Source organism: Chelonia mydas, chromosome 24, assembly GCF_015237465.2.
Source record: "Chelonia mydas isolate rCheMyd1 chromosome 24, rCheMyd1.pri.v2, whole genome shotgun sequence".
NCBI classification, from domain to species: domain Eukaryota; kingdom Metazoa; phylum Chordata; order Testudines; family Cheloniidae; genus Chelonia; species Chelonia mydas.
The window spans coordinates 3,050,620-3,075,190 of NC_051264.2; the positions used below are offsets into that span (position 1 = coordinate 3,050,620).

Consider the following 24,571-nt stretch of genomic DNA (forward strand, 5'->3'; position numbering starts at 1 on the left):
TCTCATTAGCCTCATGCACCAGAACATTCAGCAGAATCAGAGCCTGGTGCACTGGGAACACTTCTCCAGAGAGAGCATTGCCATTGCAAACCCCTTCAGAAAGAACAAATATGGGGGAGGATGGACTGAAATCCCATTCTAAAGGTCTGCAATGGGATTCGTGAAATAACCTCAAGATACCTAAGCAAAACACTCTTCTGACCACTAATATATCTCTGCAGAAGAAAGGAAAACATTCAGTGCAATGTGTACTCTAAGGTTGTCCTGAGATTAATGGCAGGGCGAGAGATACAGAATGGGTTGAGCAGTATTTGTAACCATCGATCATTTCTGCATTCAAATGGTTTTCTGCGAGAAGAGTTAAATAAACCACTCAGTGCTTCTGAACGTGCAGGTGGCAGGTGGCACTGGTAAAGATACTCTCTACAATCTCGTCATTATCACGGTCTGTAGGGCTGACTGAGCCCAACACAACTGATCCAAGGGTCGACTTTTTAGCTGAACTTTTCCAAAGCCCCAAATGAACGGTCAGTTCCTTTGGCCTCTTGTGTTCTGAACTAAATAGTCCAGAATGGAAGTGCATTTGTGCAAATGTTTTCTTCCCAGGTCCTGAGGCTGCACGAATGCATCTGGAGTTGCATTTCCAGTACAGAGCAGCTTGATTTTTATGGGTGGTGATTCCTTGAATCTACTTACTACCTTCCTTTCATTGGGAGGATGTGTGCGCAGGCAAGGCCTTTAGATTCTCTTCTGTTTTCCTCCAGCTCCGCAGCTGGTATAAATCAGTGGAGCTCCATTGATGGCCACAGAATTGAGCAGGTCTTCGCTCGTGAGGAATTGGGCAGTGAGAGTGCAGGGGCTATATCCCCTCCATATCGTGTCAGTCTGAGTTACTTCCAGACACATCTTACTCCTTTGCCCTCAAGTCTCCTACCGCTCCCTCCACCTAGAGGTTTCCCTTTCCCACTTCTCTCTTCTGAAACTCTGAGCCCCACCTTTTAATTCCCTGTCACACCCACTAATTTAATCTCCTGATTTGGAAAGGGCTCCGTAAATCATGGACGGAGAACATTCAGCACAAACAGAGCTTGGTGCCATGGGAAACATTTCTGTCGAGAGAGCATTGCCATTGAAAACCACTTGAGAAAGAACAACCCTGACAGACAATGGACTGAAATCCCTTCCTGCAGCCCTGCAATGGGATCAGAGAAATAACAGCAAGATACTTACGCAAAGCGCTCTTGTGAAGAGCAAGGAAAGGAAAGCCAGAAATGAAGCCCAGCCATGAAGTTACCTCTCAATAATAAGAACAAGACTTACCAAGTCACCAACAGGAGCAAATGAAGAAGGCGAGTGGATTGAGGAGCACTGGGACACGAGCCTTTTTATACGGTTTCCATGGCCTGCTCCACGGAAATGAGGCACCCCACAGGTATGACTCGCTCGAATCACACAGCCTTCAATTGCTCATTTGCATCACTAATGTTGCTAATTATTTTAAATAATTATTTTAAGCGGATGCACGTTACATATTAGAGGAAATGCTGTTTGGAAGTTCTCTGCCTGATCCACATACTCTACCTTAGAAAAAGGCAATTCAATTAACACCAGGATTCTTTGCTTTTCCATAAATTCCTTCTTCAGACTTTCTTGCATCTTCCTCTGACGCATCTGGTACTGGTTCCTATTGGAGACAGGACACTGGATGGCATGGATCTTTGCTCTGAGCCATTATGGGTATTTCTTCATTCCTGCTAATGTACAACTTCCATCCATGATATACCACCCATGCGTGTATAGACACAGAGGTGACCTTGGATTCATGGATTCCCGGTATTTTTAGCAGAAGGACACTTCAAATCCAGCCCACCCTGTTAATTCTGCTAGAATAAATATTTATCAGGTGACTCCTAATGATACCAGTGACGTGTCTTCACTTAGGGGTGGTTTCTTGCCATTATGTGCTAAAATTTCATTCGAGTTTCTGTATTTTCTAATACAGATGGCAAGCTGCTGTGGCAGGGTCCATCTTGATATATATGGGATGCCAGCATCCCCAGTGGGAAAAGCAATCTCCTGTCCATCTCCATTACATTACAAAATTTAAAGAAACAACATGCCATAAACATGAGTGTGGCTCTTAATGACCCACAAGTGTTGGCTTTAAAAGGAAAAGGGAACATGATCTTCCTGATACCTTCATAGAAAGCTCCTCATTTTCTAACTAAAATACATTAAAACTTTCAACCCTTCAATTTTTCCTCACAACAGTCACTGCCCTGCGTACACAGGTTAAGCCGGGTGTCTTTCCTTGCCCATATTAGCATAATTATAAGTCCACACTCACGTTGATGGCCTCTTAGATCTGTAAATGTTTTAATGGAATGGAGATGGACAGGAGATAGTTCTCACCCTTGGGGGCACTGGCATCTCATAAGTATAAAGACGCACCTCCATCACAAGAATTTACAATCTATATTAGAAAATATTAGAATTAGGATGAAGTTTCAGTACAAAATAGCAAGAAGGCAACACGAGGTGAAGACACTAGGTCACAGAACAAAGATCCAAGCTCCTTAAGAGGAGAAACCTGACCAATATTCATTCGAGCAGGAATAACAGGGACGAGTGGGCTGCATTTGGAGTGTCCTACTGCTAAAACTACCAAAGAATCCATGAGCCCAGCATCAGCTCTGTGCCCATAGAGACATGCGTGGTGTATCATGGACGGGAGATGTACATTAGCAGGAACAGAGGAATACCCCTAGTGGATCAGCTCAGAGATCCATCCAGGCCACTATCTTCTCTCTGCAAGTGAGCAGTACCAGATGCCTCAGAGGAAGATGCAAAAGCCTGCAGAAGGAAGAAATGGAAATCCATAAAGATCACACCACATTTGTTTATTGAATTATATTTTCGAATATGAATTTTGGATGTCAGGCATCTCCTTAAAGATGACATGTGTGTCCACTTAAACTAATTATTAAAAATAATGATGCAAACAAATAGTTGAAGGATGTTTAATTGGAGTAAGTTACTTTATGCAAATCACATTTGAATACCTCAAGGATCTCTCATTTCCGGATACCAGGCCATGGAAACCCTATAAAAAGGTTCTCATCACAATGCTCCTCAAACGACTCGACATCTTCATTAGTTCCTGCAGGTGAATTGGGTAAGTCTCCTTCTGATGATTGGGAGCTAACTTCATCGCTGTGCTTAATTTTTCTCTTTCTTTTTTCTTGCTGCTCACAAGAGTGTTTTCCTTAACTACCTTGTGGCTATTTAACTAATCCCATTGCAGGCCATGAGAATGGGATTTCAGCCCATCCTCCCTCCTGTTTATTCTTTCTGAAGTGGTTTGCCATGGCCATGCTCTCTCTGGAGAAATGTTCCTCGTGCACCAGCCTCTGATTCTGCTGAATGTTCCGGTGCATGGTGCTCAGGAGAAGATGATGCTGTTTGCCTTGATTTTGCAAACCCTGAAATCTCCTTTGTCTTTCAGTTTTGCCCACTTACCAGGAAGATGGTTTACCAGCTGCAATGCAAACAGACCTGCCTGCCTCCTCCTTGCTGTGTGACCAAGTGCACTACCAAGTGCCTGGATCCCTGCTGCAAAGTCTGTGTGACCAAGTGTGTGAAAAAATGCGTGGATCCTTGCTGTAAAGTCTGCGTGAAGAAGTGCACTACATGCATACATCCATGCCCGTGCCCGTGCCCGTGCCCGTGCCCTCAAAAGTGTCCTCCATGTCCTCCGTGCTTTCCAAAATGCCCACCTGTGGAGCACTGCTGCAAAGAAAAGAAGTTCTGGTAGAGCCCATGGAACCACCAACGACTATGGAATGAAAATGAATTACAGCCCCTCGCACAGTAGCTCTCTCCTCGCTCCGCTGGTCTGCCATTCCCCTTGCAGTGGAACGTGTTTCTGGGAACGTTTCCAGTCTCTGTCCGCATACTGCGCACTGTTCTGTCTCTCCTATCGAGAGGTCAATGCCTTCCCTTGTAACGAGTAACTGACCATCTTTGTGCCCTGGGATATCAGCTGTTCCTAGGGGAGATCCTGTAAAGTTTGTGCTGTAGACTCTTTAGTGTTGGAGATTTTCCCCCTTGTTCTCTTTTCCCATCCCGTCTTTTAAAGTAGAGCAATAAAAGCTACAATTCATGACATCGTCAGCCTCCTGGTGTTTCATTCTCTTCAGCAGTCACGTGCGCTCAGAGCCAGATTCTCCTTCTTTGGGTTTCCTTTTAAAAAGACCCTTCCCGAGGAAGTGGTTGCTGGTGCCCAGAAGAAGTCATGGGGACAGAGGGAGCAAGGAGGAGCGGTGGCAGCTGGGTACAGGGGAGACAGGCCGGTTCTCTGCCTCTGTGGGACTGAAACAGTCAGACAGCAGCAGCCTGTGTCCCCTGCTCAGCGCCTCCCCCGTCTGCTGTCTGTTGTGTGTGTGCGACAGGGCCTGAATTCCCAGGGGGTATCCAGGTGCGCTGCACCAGTGGGGGCCGGACCAGCTCAGCTCTCAGAGGGGTTCTGCCCGCTGCAGCAGCTGGGCCGCAAAACAATTTTGTTTTTTTTAATTCTCATGATTTTGGGGTCCCACTGATGCCTTTTTAGCACTTCGGCCTGACAATCCTGCCGATGCCCACAAGCTTTGGGGATTTGACTTACATACAACCCTAACAACTAATCAGTATGTCAAGAGAAAGGACTTCTGTGTGGTATCCCCGAGCTCTGATTCAGCTGGGAAAGGACCTGCTGCAAAAGCCACCATACCGGGGCGGGTCAAAGCTTTGAAATGAGGCCTTGTTAAATTAGCCAACCCTGCCTCCAATTCTGTTTTTACAAGCTGGTATCTTAATATTCGGCCATATTCAACTACTGCCACCAGCTACCCGCCTTGCGCTGCAACTTCCCTATATGTCCGCATCTGAAGGGTGCGTCAGGCTTAGGGTGACCAGATGTCCTGATTTTATCAGGACTGTCCTGATTCTTTGGGGATTTGACTCACATACGACCCTATTACCTCCTCGTTATACTCGTCCCCCGTCACCCTATCCTGATTTTTCACACTTACTCTCTGGTCAATCTAGTCAGACTCCAGAATTCTGAGTATCCATCTTCTAGCACACTGGATGCAGCTGTGAAAATCAGGACAGGTCCAGGTGTTCTTTGTACAACACCGAGGACAATCGGGTCTAGGTCCATTCAAAGGACACCTAGCTGCTATGACAATACCAATAAATAACAATAATGTCATTTCAGAAAGGACTGGGAGTTTTATCTTTGGCCATCCATTTAGACTGTTCCCATCCACCGCTGGCTCCAACCTGATGGCCAAATTCATCTCTGGAGTAACTCCCTTGATTCCAATGTCAGACTGGGCCAGGAAAACGAGATGTATTGCCCTGTTACATTCAAGTGACTCAACAGGCCGAACTAGCATAAAATAAGGCTGTTGTTTTTTGTTTATTAAATCCTTTTCTTTGGAAGGAGCAATAAGACTGAGCTCTGCAGGCAATGCCCCGTATTCGTTTTCATGCCTTGCCCATGGAGTACAGTGTTTGAAGGGGTGGACCATGAGTCCGTCACTGGGAACCTGTATCAGAAAAATAACAATGAGGGGCACAGGCTGATGCAACACCCCCACAACAGGTCTGGAACTGTTTTTGAACGTGGGAAGTCAGGGTTATAACGCAGACCTCAGCCACCTGAGCTAAGTGGTAACACCATTACCTAGAGTAGCCTGTCACCTTGAAATTCCATTTTCTGTGGAGTAGCCACTAGAGAGGGATACAACCCACCCAGGACTGTGACAATTGTGAGAGGAGAGCAACAGGGGACCATTGGTCTCCTTGGCCTCTAACAATTAATCAGGGAAACAGAAGGATGCTAGGTCTAAAGTACTTTAAATCTGGCTCTTTCTCCATACCAGGGATTCTCAACATCCGTCCGTAATCTCCAGTCTCTCCGCCATCCCATCCCACAGAGTGCATCTGTTGGTTCATGTGCATGTTTCAGTACCCCCGGCAGATATCTAAGATCCCACTGCTCCCATTTTCTTTCATGTTGGCTCTTCAAAATCTCAAGGACTTCCCCAAAGTATGTCAAGAGAAAGGACTGTGTGGAACCCCCAAGCTCTGATTCAGCTGGGAAAGGACCTGCTGCAAAAGCCACCATACTGGGAGGGTGGGCGGGACAAAGCTTTGAAATGAGGCCTTGTTAAATTAGCCAACCCTGCCTCGAATTCAGTTTTTACAAGCTGGTATCTTAATATTCGGCCATATTCAACTACTGCCACCAGCTACCCGCCTTGCGCTGCAACTTCCCAATATGCCCACATCTGAAGGGTGCGTCAGGCTTAGCGTGACCAGATGTCCTGATTTCATCGGGACTGTCCTGATTCTTTGGGGATCTGACTTACATACGACCCTAACAACTAATCAGTATGTCAAGAGAAAGGACTGTGAGGTACCCCCGAGCTCTGATTCAGCTGGGAAAGGACCTGCTGTAAAAGCCACCATACTGGGGGGTGGTGCGGGGCAAAGCTTTGAAATGAGGCCTTGTTAAGTTAGCCAACCCCGCCTCCAATTCAGTTTTTATTTTTGTGGGTACTAAATAGAGCTCACAGGAGCTTGGCCGTGCTAGAACATCAATGTCCGGTTGAGCAAAAGAAGAAACCGTGACGAGAAAAGATCTTGATTTTCCACAGTATTCGCACCCCCTTCAGTCAGGGATGACTGATGCTATCCGTAAACACTGGCATGGATCAGACATTATGTGGGAGATTTTTTATATGCTTACCAGGGCTGGGTGCCCAGAAAAGAGACAGGCTAGGGATATGCAGATGTGATTTTTTACAATGCAAACTTCCTCTACCTACAGATCCTTCAATTACTTGCTTGCATCAAGATTTTTAATAAGTATTTTAAGAATTAGTTATAATTATTTTAAGGAGACACACATGACAGTGTCTGAGCAAATGCTGTTTGTAAGTTCTTGCACCTGACCCACGTAATTCCAAAGGGAAAAAAACAATTCAACAAAGAACTGGCTTATTTGCTTTCTAAAATGGACTCTTATGTATTTCCATAAATTCCCCTTCACAGGCGTTCTTGCACCTTCTTCTGAGATATCTTGTAGTGGTCACTGTCAGAGACACGATCCTGGTCTAGGCTGATCTGTGGTCTGACCTGCTATGGGTATTTCTCCATTCCTGCTAATGTGCAGCTCCCCTCCACGCTTCTATACACATGGAGTTGATGTTGGAATAATGAATACCCCAGTATTTTTAGCAGTAGGACAGTCTCCACTCTGTTAGTCCTGCTAGAAGACATATCTGGGGTCCTTATCATCTGACATTGTGTCTTCGCTTAGTAGTGGCTTCCTGCTATTTTGTGATGCAACTTTTTTCTCATTCGAATCCAATCGAATACACTCGACATTCATCGATTCCAAAGTCAGAAGGGACCACTCTGATCATCTCATCTGATCTCTTGTCCAACACTGGCCACAGAACTAACCCGGAATAACTTCGAGAGCATAGACTTTGGACAAACATCCGGTCTTGATTTAAAACTTCTCAGTGATGGAGAATCCACAACCACGGCTGACAAATGGTTCCAATGCCTAATCACACTCCCTGTTAATATTTTACGCCTTATTTCCAGTCTGAATTTTTCTAGATTCAGCTTCCAGCCATGATCCAGTGACCTCCTCAACCAGCTCTTGTAAAACTCTTGGATTTGAGTTATCTGGACCTCCTTCTTTAAAAATGTCAAACTTTAATAGCTTCTCTTCAACATCCTCTTTTGTAAGACCTTTGTGCTGGGCAGGTGTCTATCCTTATACATATGGGATGTCAGCGCGCCCAGTGGTGAGAGCAAAATCTTGTTTATCTCCATTATGTTAAAAATGTTTACATATCTAAGGTGCCCTCAGTCTGAGTTTGCAATTATAATTACCCCAATATGGACTGGAAAAGTCACCCATGTTATCCTCTTTAGACAGGGTGGTGAGCATTCTGAACAAGAATGACAAGAGTTTTAATTGATTTAAATCATGGAATGAGAACTTACCATACATGTGTCAGGAAGCTCATGTTCCCTTTTAACTTATCACAGGGTGGTTTTCTTTCTTTCTTTCTTTCTTTCTTTCTTTCTTTCTTTCTTTCTTTCTTTCTTTCTTTCTTTCTTTCTTTCAAAAGAGAAACTGTTGCAGAGATTTCCTTAATTGTAAGCTACTTGAGACCAGAACCATAGTTTCCTTATGTGTTTGTACAGCCCCTAGCACAATGGGGTCCTGGACCACTAATGATGCTCCTTGGCCTTACCTCTATTCCAGGATTATGCCCCAGATTCTATCACCTTCAGGAGAAGGGACTGTGTCCTGTTGCATGTCTGCTCAGCCCTTGACGCAATGTGGCCCCGGTCTCAGGGGGGGGCCTCGAGGAGCTCATAAAATATGAAGTAATAATAATAGCTCTCCTGTACTTCACCAGCACTGACACACCCTTAGATGAAAGGCTGGCAAAGAGCTGAGAGGGCTTGGCTGATGCGGGTTGAATTATCTGTGGCACCCAGAGAACACTGCAGCGTAAGAAATGCTCCGATGGTTGTCAAGGTTCCTTCCCCACTCTGAATTCTAGGGTACAGATGTGGGGACCTGCATGAAAACCTTCTAAGCTTACTTTTACCAGCTTAGGTTAAAACTTCCCCAAGGTACAAACTATTTTACCCTTTGCCCTTGGACTTCCACTGCCACCACCAAACTTTTATCTGGGTTTATTTATTAGGAAAGCGTTGTTTGGAAATGTCTTTCCCCCCAAAATCCTCCCAACCTTTGTACCCCATTTCCTGGGGAAGCTTTGATAAAAATCCTCACCAATTTGCACAGGTGAACACAAACCCAAATCCTTGGGTCTTAAGAACAATGAAAAAGCATTCAGTTTCTGAAAAGAAGGATTTTCAGAGAAGTAAAAAAGAATCACCTCTGTAAAATCAGGATGGTAAATACCTTACAGGGTAATTAGATTCAAAACATGGAGAATCCCCCTAGGCAAAACCTTAAGTTACAAAAAGACACACAGACAGGAATATTCATTCTATTCAGCACAGGCTAATTTCTAGCCATTTAAAGGAATCATAATCTAACGCATCTCTAGCTAGATTACTTACTAAATTCTAAGATTCCATTCCTGTTCTGTCCCTGGCAAAAACATCACACAAACAGACACAGACCCTTTGTTTTTCTCCCTCCTCCCAGCTTTTCAAAGTATCTTCTCTCCTCATTGGTCAGGTGCCAGCGAGGTTATCCTAGCCTCTTAACCCTTTACAGGTGAAAGGGTTTTTTCTCTGGCCAGGAGGGATTTTAAAGGGGTTTACCCTTCCCTTTATATTTATGACAATAGTCTTTTCTCCTTTCTTTCTTTTTAGGTTCGTGGGTTTCTACGAAGTCTTCCCCATAATGTATAATCCATGGCTGTGCTTATGGATAGCATCAGTAACCCCTATTGAAGGAGGCATGAATTTTGTGGAAGATTAAGATCTAGTCTCTTAAAAGAGGCCTTGTTTCCTTGACTTCCATTGGTTTTCTAGGATGGCCAAGTCCTCTTGGGGTCTATGACAATACAAATAAATTGGAGGTGGGTTCAGCTGACCTAATAAGACCTCATTTCAGAGCTTTGGCCCACAGTATGGAGACTTCTGCAGCAGGTCCTTCTGCAAAGGAGAATGAAACACCAGGAGGCAGACAATGCCAGGAATCACAGCTTTTATTGTAGTACGTCTCCATTAAAAGACATGATGGGATAAGAGAACAAAGGGGGGAAATCTCCTACAGGAAAAAGAGTCAAAAGCACAAGTGTTACAGCATCTCTCCCAGGAACAGCAGACATCCCAGGGGCACAAAGACGGTCAGTTACTCATTACAAGGGGAGGCATTGACCTCTGGAGAGGAAAAGCAGAAACGGTGCGCAGTGTGCGGATAGAGAGTGGAAACGTTCCTAGAAACACGTCCCACTGCGAGGGGAATGCCAGACCAGCAGAGCGAGGAGAGAGCTTCTGCGCAAGGGGCTGTAATTCATTCTCATTCTGTAGATGTCGGAGGTTCCCTGGGCCCTACCAGAACTTCTTTTCTTTGCAGCAGTACGGCACGGGGGGGCATTTTTCAGGGCATGGAGGGCACGGAGGACACTTTTCCGGGCACGGACACTTTTCAGGGCACGGAATGCACTTTTCAGGGCACGGAATGCACTTTTCAGGGCACGGGCATGGACATGGATGCACGCATGTAGTGCACTTCTTCACGCAGACTTTACAGCAAGGATCCACGCATTTTGTCACGCACTTGGTCACACAGACTTTGCAGCAGGGATCCAGGCATTTGGTAGTGCACTTGGTCACACAGCAAGGAGGAGGCAGGCAGGTCTGTTTGCATTGCTGCTGGTAAACCATCTTCCTGGACGTGGGCAAAACTGAAAGACAAAGTAGGCTTCAAGGTTTGCAAAATCAAGACAAACAGCATCATTTTCTCATTAGCCTCATGCACCAGAACATTCAGCAGAATCAGAGCCTGGTGCACTGGGAACGCTTCTCCAGAGAGAGCATTGCCATTGCAAACCCCTTCAGAAAGAACAAACATGGGGGAGGATGGACTGAAATCCCATTCTAAAGGTCTGCAATGGGATTCGTGAAATAACCTCAAGATACCTAAGCAAAACACTCTTCTGACCAGTAATATATCTCTGCAGAAGAAAGCAAAACATTCGGTGCAAAATGTACTCTAAGGTTGAAAGAGTTATCCTGAGATTAATGGCAGGGCGAGAGATACAGAATGGGTTGAGCAGTATTGGTAACCATCGATCATTTCTGCATTCAAATATTTTTCTGCTAGAAGAGTTAAAGAAACCACTCAGTGCTTCTGAACGTGCAGGTGGCAAATGGTAGTGCATTTGTGCAAATGTTTTCTTGCCAGGTCCTAAGGCTGCATGAATGTATCTTGAGTTGCATTTCCAGTACAGAGCAGCTTGACTGTTACAGGTGGTGATTCCTTGAATCTACTTACTGCCTTCCTTTCATTGGGAGGATGTGTGCGCAGGCAAGGTCTTTAGATTCTCTTCTGTTCCCCTCCAGCTCCGCAGCTAGTGTAAATCAGTGGAGCTCCACTGACATCCACAGAATTGAGCAGGTTTTCGCTCGTGAGGAATCGGGCAGTGAGAGTGCAGGGGCTATATCCCCTCCATATCCTGTCAGTCTGAGTTACCTCCAGACACATCTTACTCCTCTGCCGTCAAGTCTCCGACCGCTCCCTCCGCCTAGAGGTTTCCCTTTCCCACTTCTCTCTTCTGAAACTCTGAGCACCGCCCTGTAATTCCCTGTCACACCCCCTAATTTAATCTCCTGATTTAGAAAGGGCTCCGTAAATCATGGACGGAGAACATTCAGCACAAACAGAGCTTCGTGCTATGGGAAACATTTCTGTCGAGAGAGCACTGCCATTGCAAACCACTTGAGAAAGAACAACCCTGACAGAGAATGGACTGAAATCTTTTCCTGCATCCCTGCAATGGGATTAGAGAAATAACAGCAAGATACTTACGCAAAGCGCTCTTGTGAACAGCAAGGAAAGCAAAGCCTGAAATAAAGCCCAGCCATGAAGTTAGCTCTCAATAATAAGAACAAGACTTACCAAGTCACCAACAGGAGCAAATGAAGAAGCCGAGTGGATTGAGGAGCACTGGGACACAAGCCTTTTTATACGGTTTCCGTGGCCTGCTCCACAGAAATGAGGCACCCCACAGGTATGTCTCGCTCGAATCACACAGCCTTCAATTGCTCATTTGCATCACTAATGTTGCTAATTATTTTAAATAATTATTTTAAGCGGATGCACGTTACGTATTAGAGGAAACGCTGTTTGGAAGTTCTCTGCCTGATCCACATACTCTACCTTAGAAAAAGGCAATTCAATTAACACCAGGATTCTTTGCTTTTCCATAAATTCCTTTTTCAGACTGTCTTGCATCTTCCTCTGAGGCATCTGGTTCTGGTTGCTCTTGGAGACAGGACACTGGATGGGATGGATCTTTGCTCTGAGCCATTATGGGTATTTCTTCATTCCTGCTAATGTACAACTTCCCTCCATGATATACCACCCATGCTGCTATAGACACACAGGTGACCTTGGATTCATGGATTCCCTGGTATTTTTAGCAAAAGGACACTTCCAATCCAGCCCACCCTGTTAATTCTGCTAGAATAAATATTTGTCAGGTGATTCCTAATGACATGGTGTTTGGCTCATTATTATCCGACATTGTGTCTTCACTTAGGGGTGGCTTCTTGCCATTTTGCTCTCAAATTTTCTTTCAGTTCTTGTATTTTCTAATACAGATGGCAAGCTGCTGTGGCAGGGTCCATCCTGCTGTATATGGGATGCCAGCGCCCCCAGAGGGGAAAGCAATCTCCTGTCCATGTCCATTATATTACAAAAAAATGGTAGACGATTTTTTTTATTTCATGATTTAAATGACTGAATCTCCTAGAAAAAGAACAGGAGAACGTGTGGCACCTTAGAGATTAACAAATTTATTTGAGCATAAGCTTTTGCGGGAAGTGGGCTGTAGCTCACGACAGCTTATGCTCAAATCAATTTGTTAGTCTCAAAGGTGCCACAAGTACTCCTGTTCTTTTTGCAGATACAGACTAATACGGCTGCTACTGTGAAACCTGTACCTCCTAGAGGCCCCCACTACGAGAGCGAACTTATTGCTAGGTGCTGTACAAACACATGGCACCTGCCCCAAAGATTTCCATCTAGACAGATAAAAGGCTGGAGGGGAAAGAGGCGTAGGGAGGTGAAGTGACTTGTACAAGATCACACAGGTGAGCAGAGGCAGGGATATAGTCCCGTTCTCCTGACTCCCCGTGCAATGCCGTATCCAGGAGATCCCTCTGCCTCCGGTAAGGTATTTAATTATTGTGACTCACTAGGGGACAGATTCCTTTACTAGAAGAATCCAGAGATATTTTCCAGCCCTTACCTCTTCCAGGGAGGAACTCGTTCTTGGAACCCTGTGGCCCAGCTGGTGAGAAAAACACACGGGAATTCCGAAGAGGAAGATACACCCGTCTCGTCAGCGTCAGAGGCTGAGTCACAGGGTATTGAATCAGCTGCTGCCCTCTGAACCCACAGGAGAATCACACTCCCTCAGGGCCCTGCAGCATGAGATTCCACAGTGCCCGTTAATTGACTAAGCAGGAATAGCAAGTGACACCAAAGAAAGGGTCTGCAAGATGCCCTAGGATGGGCTCTTAATGACCCACAAGTGTTGGCTTTAAGGAGGAAAAGGGAATATTTTCTTCCTGATACCTGCATAGAAAGCTCCTCATTTTCTGACTAAAATACATTAAAACTTTCAACCCTTGTATTTTTCTTCACAACAGTCACTGCCCTGTGTACACAGGATAAGCCGGGTGTCTTTCCCTGCCCATATTAGCATAATTACAATTCCACACTCACGTTGATGGCCTCTTAGATCTGTAAATGTTTTGATGGAATGGAGATGGACAGGAGATAGTTCTCACCCTTGGGGGCACTGGCATCTCATACGTATAAAGACGCACCTCCATCACAAGAGTTTACAATCTATATTAGAAAATATTAGAATTAGGATGAAGTTTCAGTGCAAAATAGCAAGAAGGCAACACAAGGTGAAGAAACAATGTCACATAACAAAGTTCCAAGCTTCTTCTCAGGAAACACCTGACCAATATTCCTTCGAGCAGGAATAACAGGGGCGAGTGGGCTGCATTTGGAGTGTCCTACTGCTAAAACTAACAAAGAATCCATGAGCCCAGCATCAGTTCTGCGCCCATAGAGACATGCGTTGTGTATCATGGACGGGAGATGTACATTAGCAGGAACAGAGGAATACCCCTAGTGGATCAGCTCAGAGATCCATCCAGCCCACTATCTTCTCTCTGCCAGTGAGCAGTACCAGATGCCTCAGAGGAAGATGCAAAAGCCTGCAGAAGGAAGGAATGGAAATCCATAAAGACCATTTTTAAGCAAACAATGCCGTTGTTTATTGAATTGTATTTCTAATATGAATTTTGTAGGTCAGGCGCTTCCTCAAAGATGACACGTGTGTCCACTTAAACTAATTATTAAAAATAATGATGCAAACAAATAGTTGAAGGATGTTTAATTGGAGCAAGTTACTTAATGCAAATCGTATATGCATACCTCTAGGATCTCTCGTTTCCGGATGCCAGGCCATGGAAACCATATAAAAAGGCTCGCATCACAATGCTTCTCAACCGACTCGAAATCTTTACTAGCTCCTGAATTGGTGAATTGGGTAAGTCTCCTTCTGATGATTGGGAGCTAACTTTAAGGTTGGGCTTAATTTTTGGCTTTCCTGTCCTTGCTGCTCAGAAGAATGTTTTGCTAAACTATCTTGTGGCTATTTCACGAATCCCATTGCAGGCCATGGGAATGGGATATCAGTCCATCCTCCCTCTTGTTTATTCTTTTTGAAGTGGTTTGCCATGGCCATGCTCTCTCTGGAGAAGTTTTCCTCGTGCACCAGCCTCTGATTCTGCTGAATGTTCCGGTGCGTGATGCTCAGGAGAAGATGATGCTGTTTGCCTTCATTTTGCAAACCCTGAAATCTCCTTTGTCTTTCAGTTTTGCCCACTTACCAGGAAGATGGTTTACCAGCAGCAATGCAAACAGACCTGCCTGCCTCCTCCTTGCTGTGTGACCAAGTGCACTACCAAGTGCCTGGATCCCTGCTGCAAAGTCTGTGTGACCAAGTGTGTGAAAAAATGCATGGATCCTTGCTGTAAAGTCTGCGTGAAGAAGTGCACTACATGCGTGCATCCATGCCCGTGCCCATGCCCTCAAAAGTGCCCTCCATGTCCTCCGTGCTTTCCAAAATGCCCACCTGTGGAGCACTGCTGCAAAGAAAAGAAGTTCTGGTAGAGCCCATGGAACCACCGACGACTATGGAATGAAAATGAATTACAGCCCCTCGCACAATAGCTTTCTCCCTGCTCCGCTGGTCTGCCATTCCCCTTGCAGTGGGACGTGTTTCTGGGAACGTTTCCAGTCTCTGTCCGCATACTGCGCACTGTTCTCTCTCTCCTATCGAGAGGTCAATGCCTTCCCTTGTAACGAGTAACTGACCGTCTTTGTGCCCCTGGGATATCAGCTGTTCCTGGGGGAGATCCTGTAAAGTTTGTGCTGTAGACTCTTTCCTGTGGGAGATTTTCCCCCTTGTTCTCTTTTCCCATCCGTCTTTTAATGTAGAGCAATAAAAGCTACGATTCACGACATCGTCGGCCTCCTGGTGTTTCATTCTCTTCAGCACTCACAAGCGCTCAGAGCCAGATTCTCCTTCTTTGGGTTTCCTTTTAAAAAGACCCTTCCCGAGGAAGTGGTGGCTGGTGCCCAGAAGAAGTCATGGGGACAGAGGGAGCAAGGAGGAGCGGAGGCAGCTGGGTACAGGGGAGACAGGCCAGTTCTCTGCCTCTGTGGGACTGAAACAGTCAGACAGCAGCAGCCTGTGTCCCCTGCTCAGCGCCTCCCCCGTCTGCTGTCTGTTGTGTGTGTGCGACAGGGCCTGAATTTCCAGGGGGTATCCAGGTGCGCTGCACCAGTGGGGGCCGGACCAGCTCAGCTCTCAGAGGGGTTCTGCCCGCTGCAGCAGCTGGGCCGCAAAACAATTTAGTTTTTTTTAATTCTCATGATTTTGGGGTCCCACTGATGCCTTTTTAGCACTTTGGCCTGACAATCCTGCCGATGCCCACAAGCTTTGGGCATTTGACTTACATACAACCCTAACAACTAATCAGTATGTCAAGAGAAAGGACCTCTGAGTGGTACCCCCGAGCTCTGATTCATCTGGGAAAGGACCTGCTGCAAAAGCCACCATACCGGGGGGGGGCGGGTCAAAGCTTTGAAATGAGGCCTTGTTAAATTAGCCAACCCTGCCTCCAATTCAGTTTTTACAAGCTGGTATCTTAATATTCGGCCATATTCAACTACTGCCACCAGCTACCCGCCTTGCGCTGCAACTTCCCAATATCCCCACATCTGAAGGGTGCGTCAGGCTTAGCGTGACCAGATGTCCTGATTTCATCGGGACTGTCCTGATTCTTTGGGGATTTGACTTACATACGACCCTAACAACTAATCAGTATGTCAAGAGAAAGGACTGTGAGGTACCCCCGAGCTCTGATTCAGCTGGGAAAGGACCTGCTGTAAAAGCCACCATACTGGGGGGTGGTGCGGGGCAAAGCTTTGAAATGAGGCCTTGTTAAGTTAGCCAACCCCGCCTCCAATTCAGTTTTTATTTTTGTGGGTACTAAATAGAGCTCACAGGAGCTTGGCCGTGCTAGAACATCAATGTCCGGTTGAGCAAAAGAAGAAACCGTGACGAGAAAAGATCTTGATTTTCCACAGTATTCGCACCCCCTTCAGTCAGGGATGACTGATGCTATCCGTAAACACTGGCATGGATCAGACATTATGTGGGAGATTTTTTATATGCTTACCAGGGCTGGGTGCCCAGAAAAGAGACAGGCTAGGGATATGCAGATGTGATTTTTTACAATGCAAAATACCTCCACCTACAGATCCTTCAATTACTTGCTTGCATCAAGATTTTTAATAAGTATTTTAAGAATTAGTTATAATTATTTTAAGGAGACACACGTGACAGTGTCTGAGCAAATGCTGTTTGTAAGTTCTTGCACCTGACCCACGTAATTCCAAAGGGAAAAAAACAATTCAACAAGGAACTGGCTTATTTGCTTTCTAAAATGGACTCTTATGTATTTCCATAAATTCCCCTTCACAGGCGTTCTTGCACCTTCTTCTGAGATATCTTGTAGTGGTCACTGTCAGAGACACGATCCTGGTCTAGACTGATCTGTGGTCTGACCTGCTATGGGTATTTCTCCATTCCTGCTAATGTGCAGCTCCCCTCCACGCTTCTATACACATGGAGTTGATGTTGGAATAATGAATACCCCAGTATTTTTAGCAGTAGGACAGTCTCCACTCTGTTAGTCCTGCTAGAAGACATATCTGGGGTCCTTATCATCTGACATTGTGTCTTCGCTTAGTAGTGGCTTCCTGCTATTTTGTGATGCAACTTCTTTCTCATTCGAATCCAATCGAATATACTCGACATTCATCGATTCCAAGGTCAGAAGGGACCACTCTGATCATCTCATCTGATCTCTTGTCCAACACTGGCCACAGAACTAACCCGGAATAACTTCTAGAGCATAGACTTTGGACAAACATCCGGTCTTGATTTAAAACTTCTCAGTGATGGAGAATCCACAACCACGGCTGGCAAATGGTTCCAATGCCTAATCACACTCCCTGTTCATATTTTACGCCTTATTTCCAGTCTGAATTTTTCTAGATTCAGCTTCCAGCCATGATCCAGTGACCTCCTCAACCAGCTCTTGTAAAACTCTTGGAGTTATCTGGACCTCCTTCTTTAAAAATGTCTACATTTAATAGCTTCTCTTCAACATCCTCTTTTGTAAGACCTTTGTGCTGGGCAGGTGTCTATCCTTATACATATGGGATGTCAGCGCGCCCAGTGGTGAGAGCAAAATCTTGTTTATCTCCATTATGTTAAAAATGTTTACATATCTAAGGTGCCCTCAGTCTGAGTTTGCAATTATAATTACCCCAATATGGACTGGAAAAATCACCCATGTTATCCTCTTTAGACAGGGTGGTGAGCATTCTGAACCAGAATGACAAGAGTTTTAATTGATTTAAATCATGGAATGAGAACTTACCATACATGTGTCAGGAAGCTCATGTTCCCTTTTAACTTATCACAGGGTGGTTGTCATTCTTTCTTTCTTTCTTTGTTTCTTTCCTTCTTTCTTTCAAAAGAGAGACTGTTGCAGAGATTTCCTTAATTGTAAGCTACTTAAGACCAGAACCATAGTTTCCTTATGTGTTTGTACAGCCCCTAGCACAATGGGGTCCTGGACAACTAATGATGCTCCTTGGCCTTACCTCTATTCCAGGATTATGCCCCAGATTCTATCACCTTCAGGAGAAGGGACTGTGTCCTGTTGCATGTCTGCTCAGCCCTTGACGCAATGTGGCCCCGGTCTCGGGGGGGCCTCGAGGAGCTAATGAAATAGGAAGTAATAATAATAGCTCTCCTGTACTTCACCAGCACTGACACACCCTTAGATGAAAGGCTGGCAAAGAGCTGAGAGGGCTTGGCTGATGCGGGTTGAATTATTTGTGGCACCCAGAGAACACTGCAGTGTAAGAAATGCTCCGATGGTTGTCAAGGTTCCTTCCCCACTCTGAATTCTACGGTACAGATGTGGGGACCTGCATGAAAACCTTCTAAGCTTACTTTTACCAGCTTAGGTTAAAACTTCCCCAAGGTACAAACTATTTTACCCTTTGCCCTTGGACTTCCACTGCCACCACCAAACTTTTATCTGGCTTTATTTATTAGGAAAGCGTTGTTTGGAAATGTCTTTCCCCCCAAAATCCTCCCAACCTTTGTACCCCATTTCCTGGGGAAGCTTTGATAAAAATCCTCACCAATTTGCACAGGTGAACACAAACCCAAATCCTTGGGTCTTAAGAACAATGAAAAAGCATTCAGTTTCTGAAAAGAAGGATTTTCAGAGAAGTAAAAAAGAATCACCTCTGTAAAATCAGGATGGTAAATACCTTACAGCGTAATGAGATTCAAAACATGGAGAATCCCCCTAGGCAAAACCTTAAGTTACAAAAAGACACACAGACAGGAATATTCATTCTATTCAGCACAGGTTAATTTCTCAGCCATTTAAAGGAATCATAATCTAACGCATCTCTAGCTAGATTACTTACTAAATTCTAAGATTCCATTCCTGTTCTGTCCCCGGCAAAAACATCACACAAACAGACACAGACCCTTTGTTTTTCTCCCTCCTCCCAGCTTTTCAAAGTATCTTCTCTCCTCATTGGTTATTTTGGTCAGGTGCCGGCGAGGTTATCCTAGCCTCTTAACCCTTTACAGGTGAAAGGGTTTTTCCTCTGGCCAGGAGGGATTTTAAAGGGGATTACCCTTCCCTTTATATTTATGACAATAGCGTTTTCTCCTTTCTTTCTTTTTAGGTTCGTGGGTTTCTACGAAGTCACCCAGGCTTATCTTGGAATTTTTCTTTCCCCTCTTTTCATTCTATGTGGGTCTTTTAAAGCAAAACACAAGAGAGCTTGAAATGGGTGAGACAGGAGCCAAGCAGTGATTAAAGAGACAAGGAGAGGGCAAAGCAAACACCAGGAGGCAGATGATTCCAGGAAGAGCAAGTTACATTTCAACGCAACAATAATTTGAGGTTGGATGGAAGCTGAGGAATGAAATTATGCCAGTGCTGAAGACGTGACGGTGGAATTGTACAGAGTGAGTGTCTCGGATGTGAGCAATATCTGAGGGGTACCTACGCAGTCAGTTACATCCTACGTGAGAAGGTCCTGATCCCATAAGAGAATTAACAGTCTGTGATAGGATAAACCTCTGGAACCGTCAGTGAAATAAGGAACAAAGCTCAGGAGAACATGAGCTAAGCAAGAGGAGGAAAAATAACTTGCAAAGGGATGTGAGATGTGTGAATTTTTGACAGGGAGGTTGCTTAACCATTGGAAAAACATTGCAAGGGAAGGGGGAGGATCCTCCATCACTAAAAGTCTTCAGATCAAGACCTTTCTGGCAGAGACGCCTTAGAGAATCACAAGATATGGGGTATAAGTATACAGGGGTGACTGGGTGAAATTCTCTGTGCATTATCGTACAGGGTGTCAGTCTAGATGGTAATGGTCTCTTCTCACCTTATGCAATTTAAAGGTGAAAATGTAGATAGGGGAATACTGCAATCGAGTTTCCAGGAAATGTGAAACAGAGGTGTACATTTTGAAAGGCAATGCCTGATTGCACGTGGTGCTTGCAAAAGTCTTCCCCATAATGTATAATCCATGGCTGTGCTTATGGATAGCATCAGTAACCCCTATTGAAGGAGGCATGAATTTTGTGGAAGATTAAGATCTAGTCTCATTTCAGAGCTTTGGCCCACAGTATGGAGACTTCTGCAGCAGGTCCTTCTGGAAAGGAGAATGAAACACCAGGAGGCAGACAATGCCAGGAATCACAGCTTTTATTGTAGTACGTCTGCATTGAAAGACATGATGGGATAAGAGAACAAAGGGGGAAATCTCCTACAGGAAAAAGAGTCAAAAGCACAAGTGTTACAGGATCTCTCCCAGGAACAGCTGACATCCCAGGGGCACAAAGACGGTCAGTTACTCATTACAAGGGGAGGCATTGACCTCTGGAGAGGAAAAGCAGAAACGGTGCGCAGTGTGCGGATAGAGAGTAGAAACGTTCCTAGAAACACGTCCCACTGCGAGGGGAATGCCAGACCAGTGGAGCGAGGAGAGAGCTTCTGCGCGAGGGGCTGTAATTCATTCTCATTCTGTAGATGTTGGAGGTTCCATGGGACCTAACAGATCTTCTTTTCTTTGCAGTAGTGCTGCACGGGGGGGCATTTTTCAGGGCATGGAGGGCACGGAATGCACTTTTCAGGGCATGGAATGCACTTTTGAGGGCACGGAATACACTTTTCAGGGCACGGAATGCACTTTTCAGGGCACGGAATGCACTTTTCAGGGCACGGGCATGGACATGGATGCACGCATGTAGTACACTTCTTCACGCAGACTTTACAGCAAGGATCCACGCATTTTGTCACACACTTGGTCACACAGACTTTGCAGCAGGGATCCAGGCATTTGGTAGTGCACTTGGTCACACAGCAAGGAGGAGGCAGGCAGGGCTGTTTGCATTGCTGCTGGTAAACCATCTTCCTGGACGTGGGCAAAACTGAAAGACAAAGTAGGCTTCAAGGTTTGCAAAATCAAGACAAACAGCATCATTTTCTCATTAGCCTCATGCACCAGAACATTCAGCAGAATCAGAGCCTGGTGCACTGGGAACACTTCTCCAGAGAGAGCATTGCCATTGCAAACCCCTTCAGAAAGAACAAACATGGGGGAGGATGGACTGAAATCCCATTCTAAAGGTCTGCAATGGGATTCGTGAAATAACCTCAAGATACTTAAGCAAAACACTCTTCTGACCACTAATATGTCTCTGCAGAAGAAAGCAAAACATTCGGTGCAAAATGAACTCTAAGGTTGAAAGAGTTATCCTGAGCTTAATTGCAGGGCGAGAGATACAGAATGGGTTGAGCAGTATTGGTAACCATCGATCATTTCTGCATTCAAATATTTTTCTGCTACAAGAGTTAAAGAAACCACTCAGTGCTTCTGAACGTGCAGGTGGCAAATGGAAGTGCATTTGTGCAAATGTTCTCTTCCCAGGTCCTGAGGCTGCACGAATGTATCTTGAGTTGCATTTCCAGTACAGAGCAGCTTGACTGTTACAGGTGGTGATTCCTTGAATCTACTTACTGCCTTCCTTTCATTGGGAGGATGTGTGCGCAGGCAAGGCCTTTAGAGTCTCTTCTGTTCCTCTCCAGCTCCGCAGCTGGTGTAAATCAGTGGAGCTCCATTGACATCCACAGAATTGAGCAGGTTTTCGCTCGTGAGGAATCAGGCAGTGAGAGTGCAGGGGCTATATCCCCTCCATATCCTGTCAGTCTGAGTTACTTCCAGACACATCTTACTCCTTTGCCCTCAAATCTCCGACCGCTCCCTCCACCTAGAGGTTTTCCTTTCCCTCTTCTCTCTTCTGAAACTCTGAGCCCCGCCCTGTAATTCCCTGTCACACCCACTAATTTAATCTCCTGATTTAGAAAGGGCTCCGTAAATCATGGACGGAGAACATTCAGCACAAACAGAGCTCGGTGCCGTGGGAAACATTTCTGTCGAGAGAGCATTGCCATTGCAAACCACTTGAGAAAGAACAACCCTGACAGAGAATGGACTGAAATCCCTTCCTGCAGCCCTGCAATGGGATTAGGGAAATAACAGCAAGATACTTACGCAAAGCGCTCTTGTGAACAGCAAGGAAAGGAAAGCCAGAAATGAAGCCCAGCCATGAAGTTAGCTCTCAATAATAAGAACAAGACTTACCAAGTCACCAACAGGAGCAAATGAAGAAGCCGAGTGGATTGAGGAGCACTGGGTCACGAGCCTTTTTATATGGTTTCCATGGCCTGCTCCACGGAAATGAGGCACTCCACAGGTATGTCTCGCTCGAATCACACAGCCTTCAATTGCTCATTTGCATCACTAATGTTGCTAATTATTTTAAATAATTATTTTAAGCGGATGCATGTTACATATTAGAGGAAATGCTGTTTGGAAGTTCTCTGCCTGATCCACATCCTCTACCTTAGAAAAAGGAAATTCAATTAACACCAGGATTCTTTGCTTTTCCATAAATTCCTTCTTCAGACTGTCTTGCATCTTCCTCTGAGGCATCTGGTTCTGGTTGCTCTTGGAGACAGGACACTGGATGGCATGGATCTTTGCTCTGAGCCATTATGGGTATTTCTTCATTCCTGCTAATGTACAACTTCCCTCCATGATATACCACCCAGGCTGCTATAGACACAGAGGTGACCTTGGATTCATGGATTCCCCGGTATTTTTAGCAGAAGGACACTTCCAATCCAGCCCACCCTGTTAATTCTGCTAGAATAAATGTTTGTCAGAAGATTCCTACTGATATGGTGTTTGGCTCATTATTATCTGACATTGTGTCTTCACTTAGGGGTGGTTTCTTGCCATTATGTGCTAAAATTTCATTCGAGTTCTTGTATTTTCTAATACAGATGGCAAGCTGCTGTGGCAGGGTCCATCTTGATATATATGGGATGCCAGCGACCCCAGAGGGGAAAGCAATCTCCTGTCCATGTCCATTACATTACAAAAGAGTGGTAGACGATTTTTTTTATTTCATGATTTAAATGACTGAACCTCCTAGAAAAAAAAAACAGGAGAACGTGTGGCACCTTAGAGATTAACAAATTTATTTGAGCATAAGCTTTTGTGGGAAGTGGGCTGTAGCTCACGACAGCTTATGCTCAAATCAATTTGTTAGGCTCAAAGGTGCCACAAGTACTCCTGTTCTTTTTGCAGATACAGACTAATACGGCTGCTACTGTGAAACCTGTACCTCCTAGAGGCCCCCACTACGAGAGCGAACTTATTGCTAGGTGCTGTACAAACACATGGCACCTGCCCCAAAGATTTCCATCTAGACAGATAAAAGGCTGGAGGGGAAAGAGGCGTAGGGAGGTGAAGTGACTTGTCCAAGATCACACAGGTGGGCAGAGGCAGGGATATAGTCCAGTTCTCCTGACTCCCCGTGCAATGCCGTATCCAGGAGATCCCTCTGCCTCCTGTAAGGTATTTAATTATTGTGACTCACTAGGGGACAGATTCCTTTACTAGAAGAATCCAGAGATATTTTCCAGCCCTTACCTCTTCCAGGGGGGACCTAGTTCTTGGAACCCTGTGGCCCAGCTGGTGAGAACAACACACGGGAATTCCAAAGAGGAAGATACACCCGTCTCGTCAGCGTCAGAGGCTGAGTCACAGGGTATTGAATCAGCTGCTGCCATCTGAACCCACAGGAGAATCACACCCCCTCAGGGCCCTGCAGCATGAGATTCCACAGTGCCCGTTAATTGACTAAGCAGGAATAGCAAGTGGCACCAAAGAAAGGGTCTGCAAGATGCCCTAGGATGGGCTCTTAATGACCCACAAGTGTTGGCTTTAAGGAGGAAAAGGGAACATGATCTTCCTGATACCTGCATAGAAAGCTCCTCATTTTCTGACTAAAATACATTAAAACTTTCAACCCTTGAATTTTTCCTCACAACAGTCACTGCCCTGTGTACACAGGATAAGCCGGGTGTCTTTCCCTGCCCATATTAGCATAATTACAAGTCCACACTCACGTTGATGGCCTCTTAGATCTGTAAATGTTTTGATGGAATGGAGATGGACAGGAGATAGTTCTCACCTTTGGGGGCACTGGCATCTCATAAGTATAAAGACGCACCTCCATCACAAGAGTTTACAATCTATATTAGAAAATATTAGAATTAGGATGAAGTTTCAGTGCAAAATAGCAAGAAGGCAACACGAGGTGAAGACACTAGGTCACAGAACAAAGATCCAAGCTCCTTATGAGGAGAAACCTGACCAATATTCATTCCAGCAGGAATAACAGGGGCGAGTGGGCTGCATTTGGAGTGTCCTACTGCTAAAACTACCAAGGAATCCATGAGCCCAGCATCAGCTCTGTGCCCATAGAGACATGCGTGGTGTATCATGGACGGGAGATGTACATTAGCAGGAACAGAGGAATACCCCTAGTGGATCAGCTCAGAGATCCATCCATGCCTCTATCTTCTCTCTGCAAGTGAGCAGTACCAGATGCCTCAGAGGAAGATGCAAAAGCCTGCAGAAGGTAGAAATGGAAATCCATAAAGATCACACCACATTTGTTTATTGAATTATATTTTCGAATATGAATTTTGGATGTCAGGCATCTCCTTA

The 24,571-nt window shown here is 45.2% G+C and overlaps 1 protein-coding gene across 1 annotated transcript in view; it reads right to left on the reverse strand.

Moving 5' to 3' along the window:
* Nucleotides 1–2,772: 2,772 nt before the first annotated feature.
* The window catches only part of LOC119564212 (keratin-associated protein 10-7), a 48,607-nt gene continuing 26,808 nt past the window's right edge, over nucleotides 2,773–24,571 (reverse strand). The window contains exons 8-11 of the mRNA XM_043535572.1: nucleotides 20,742–20,918; nucleotides 10,340–10,466; nucleotides 3,699–3,789; nucleotides 2,773–2,853 (exon numbers count right to left, since the gene is read on the reverse strand). Of these exons, the coding sequence (XP_043391507.1) occupies nucleotides 2,773–2,853; nucleotides 3,699–3,789; nucleotides 10,340–10,466; nucleotides 20,742–20,918 (476 nt within the window). The remainder of the gene's footprint in view (nucleotides 2,854–3,698; nucleotides 3,790–10,339; nucleotides 10,467–20,741; nucleotides 20,919–24,571) is intronic.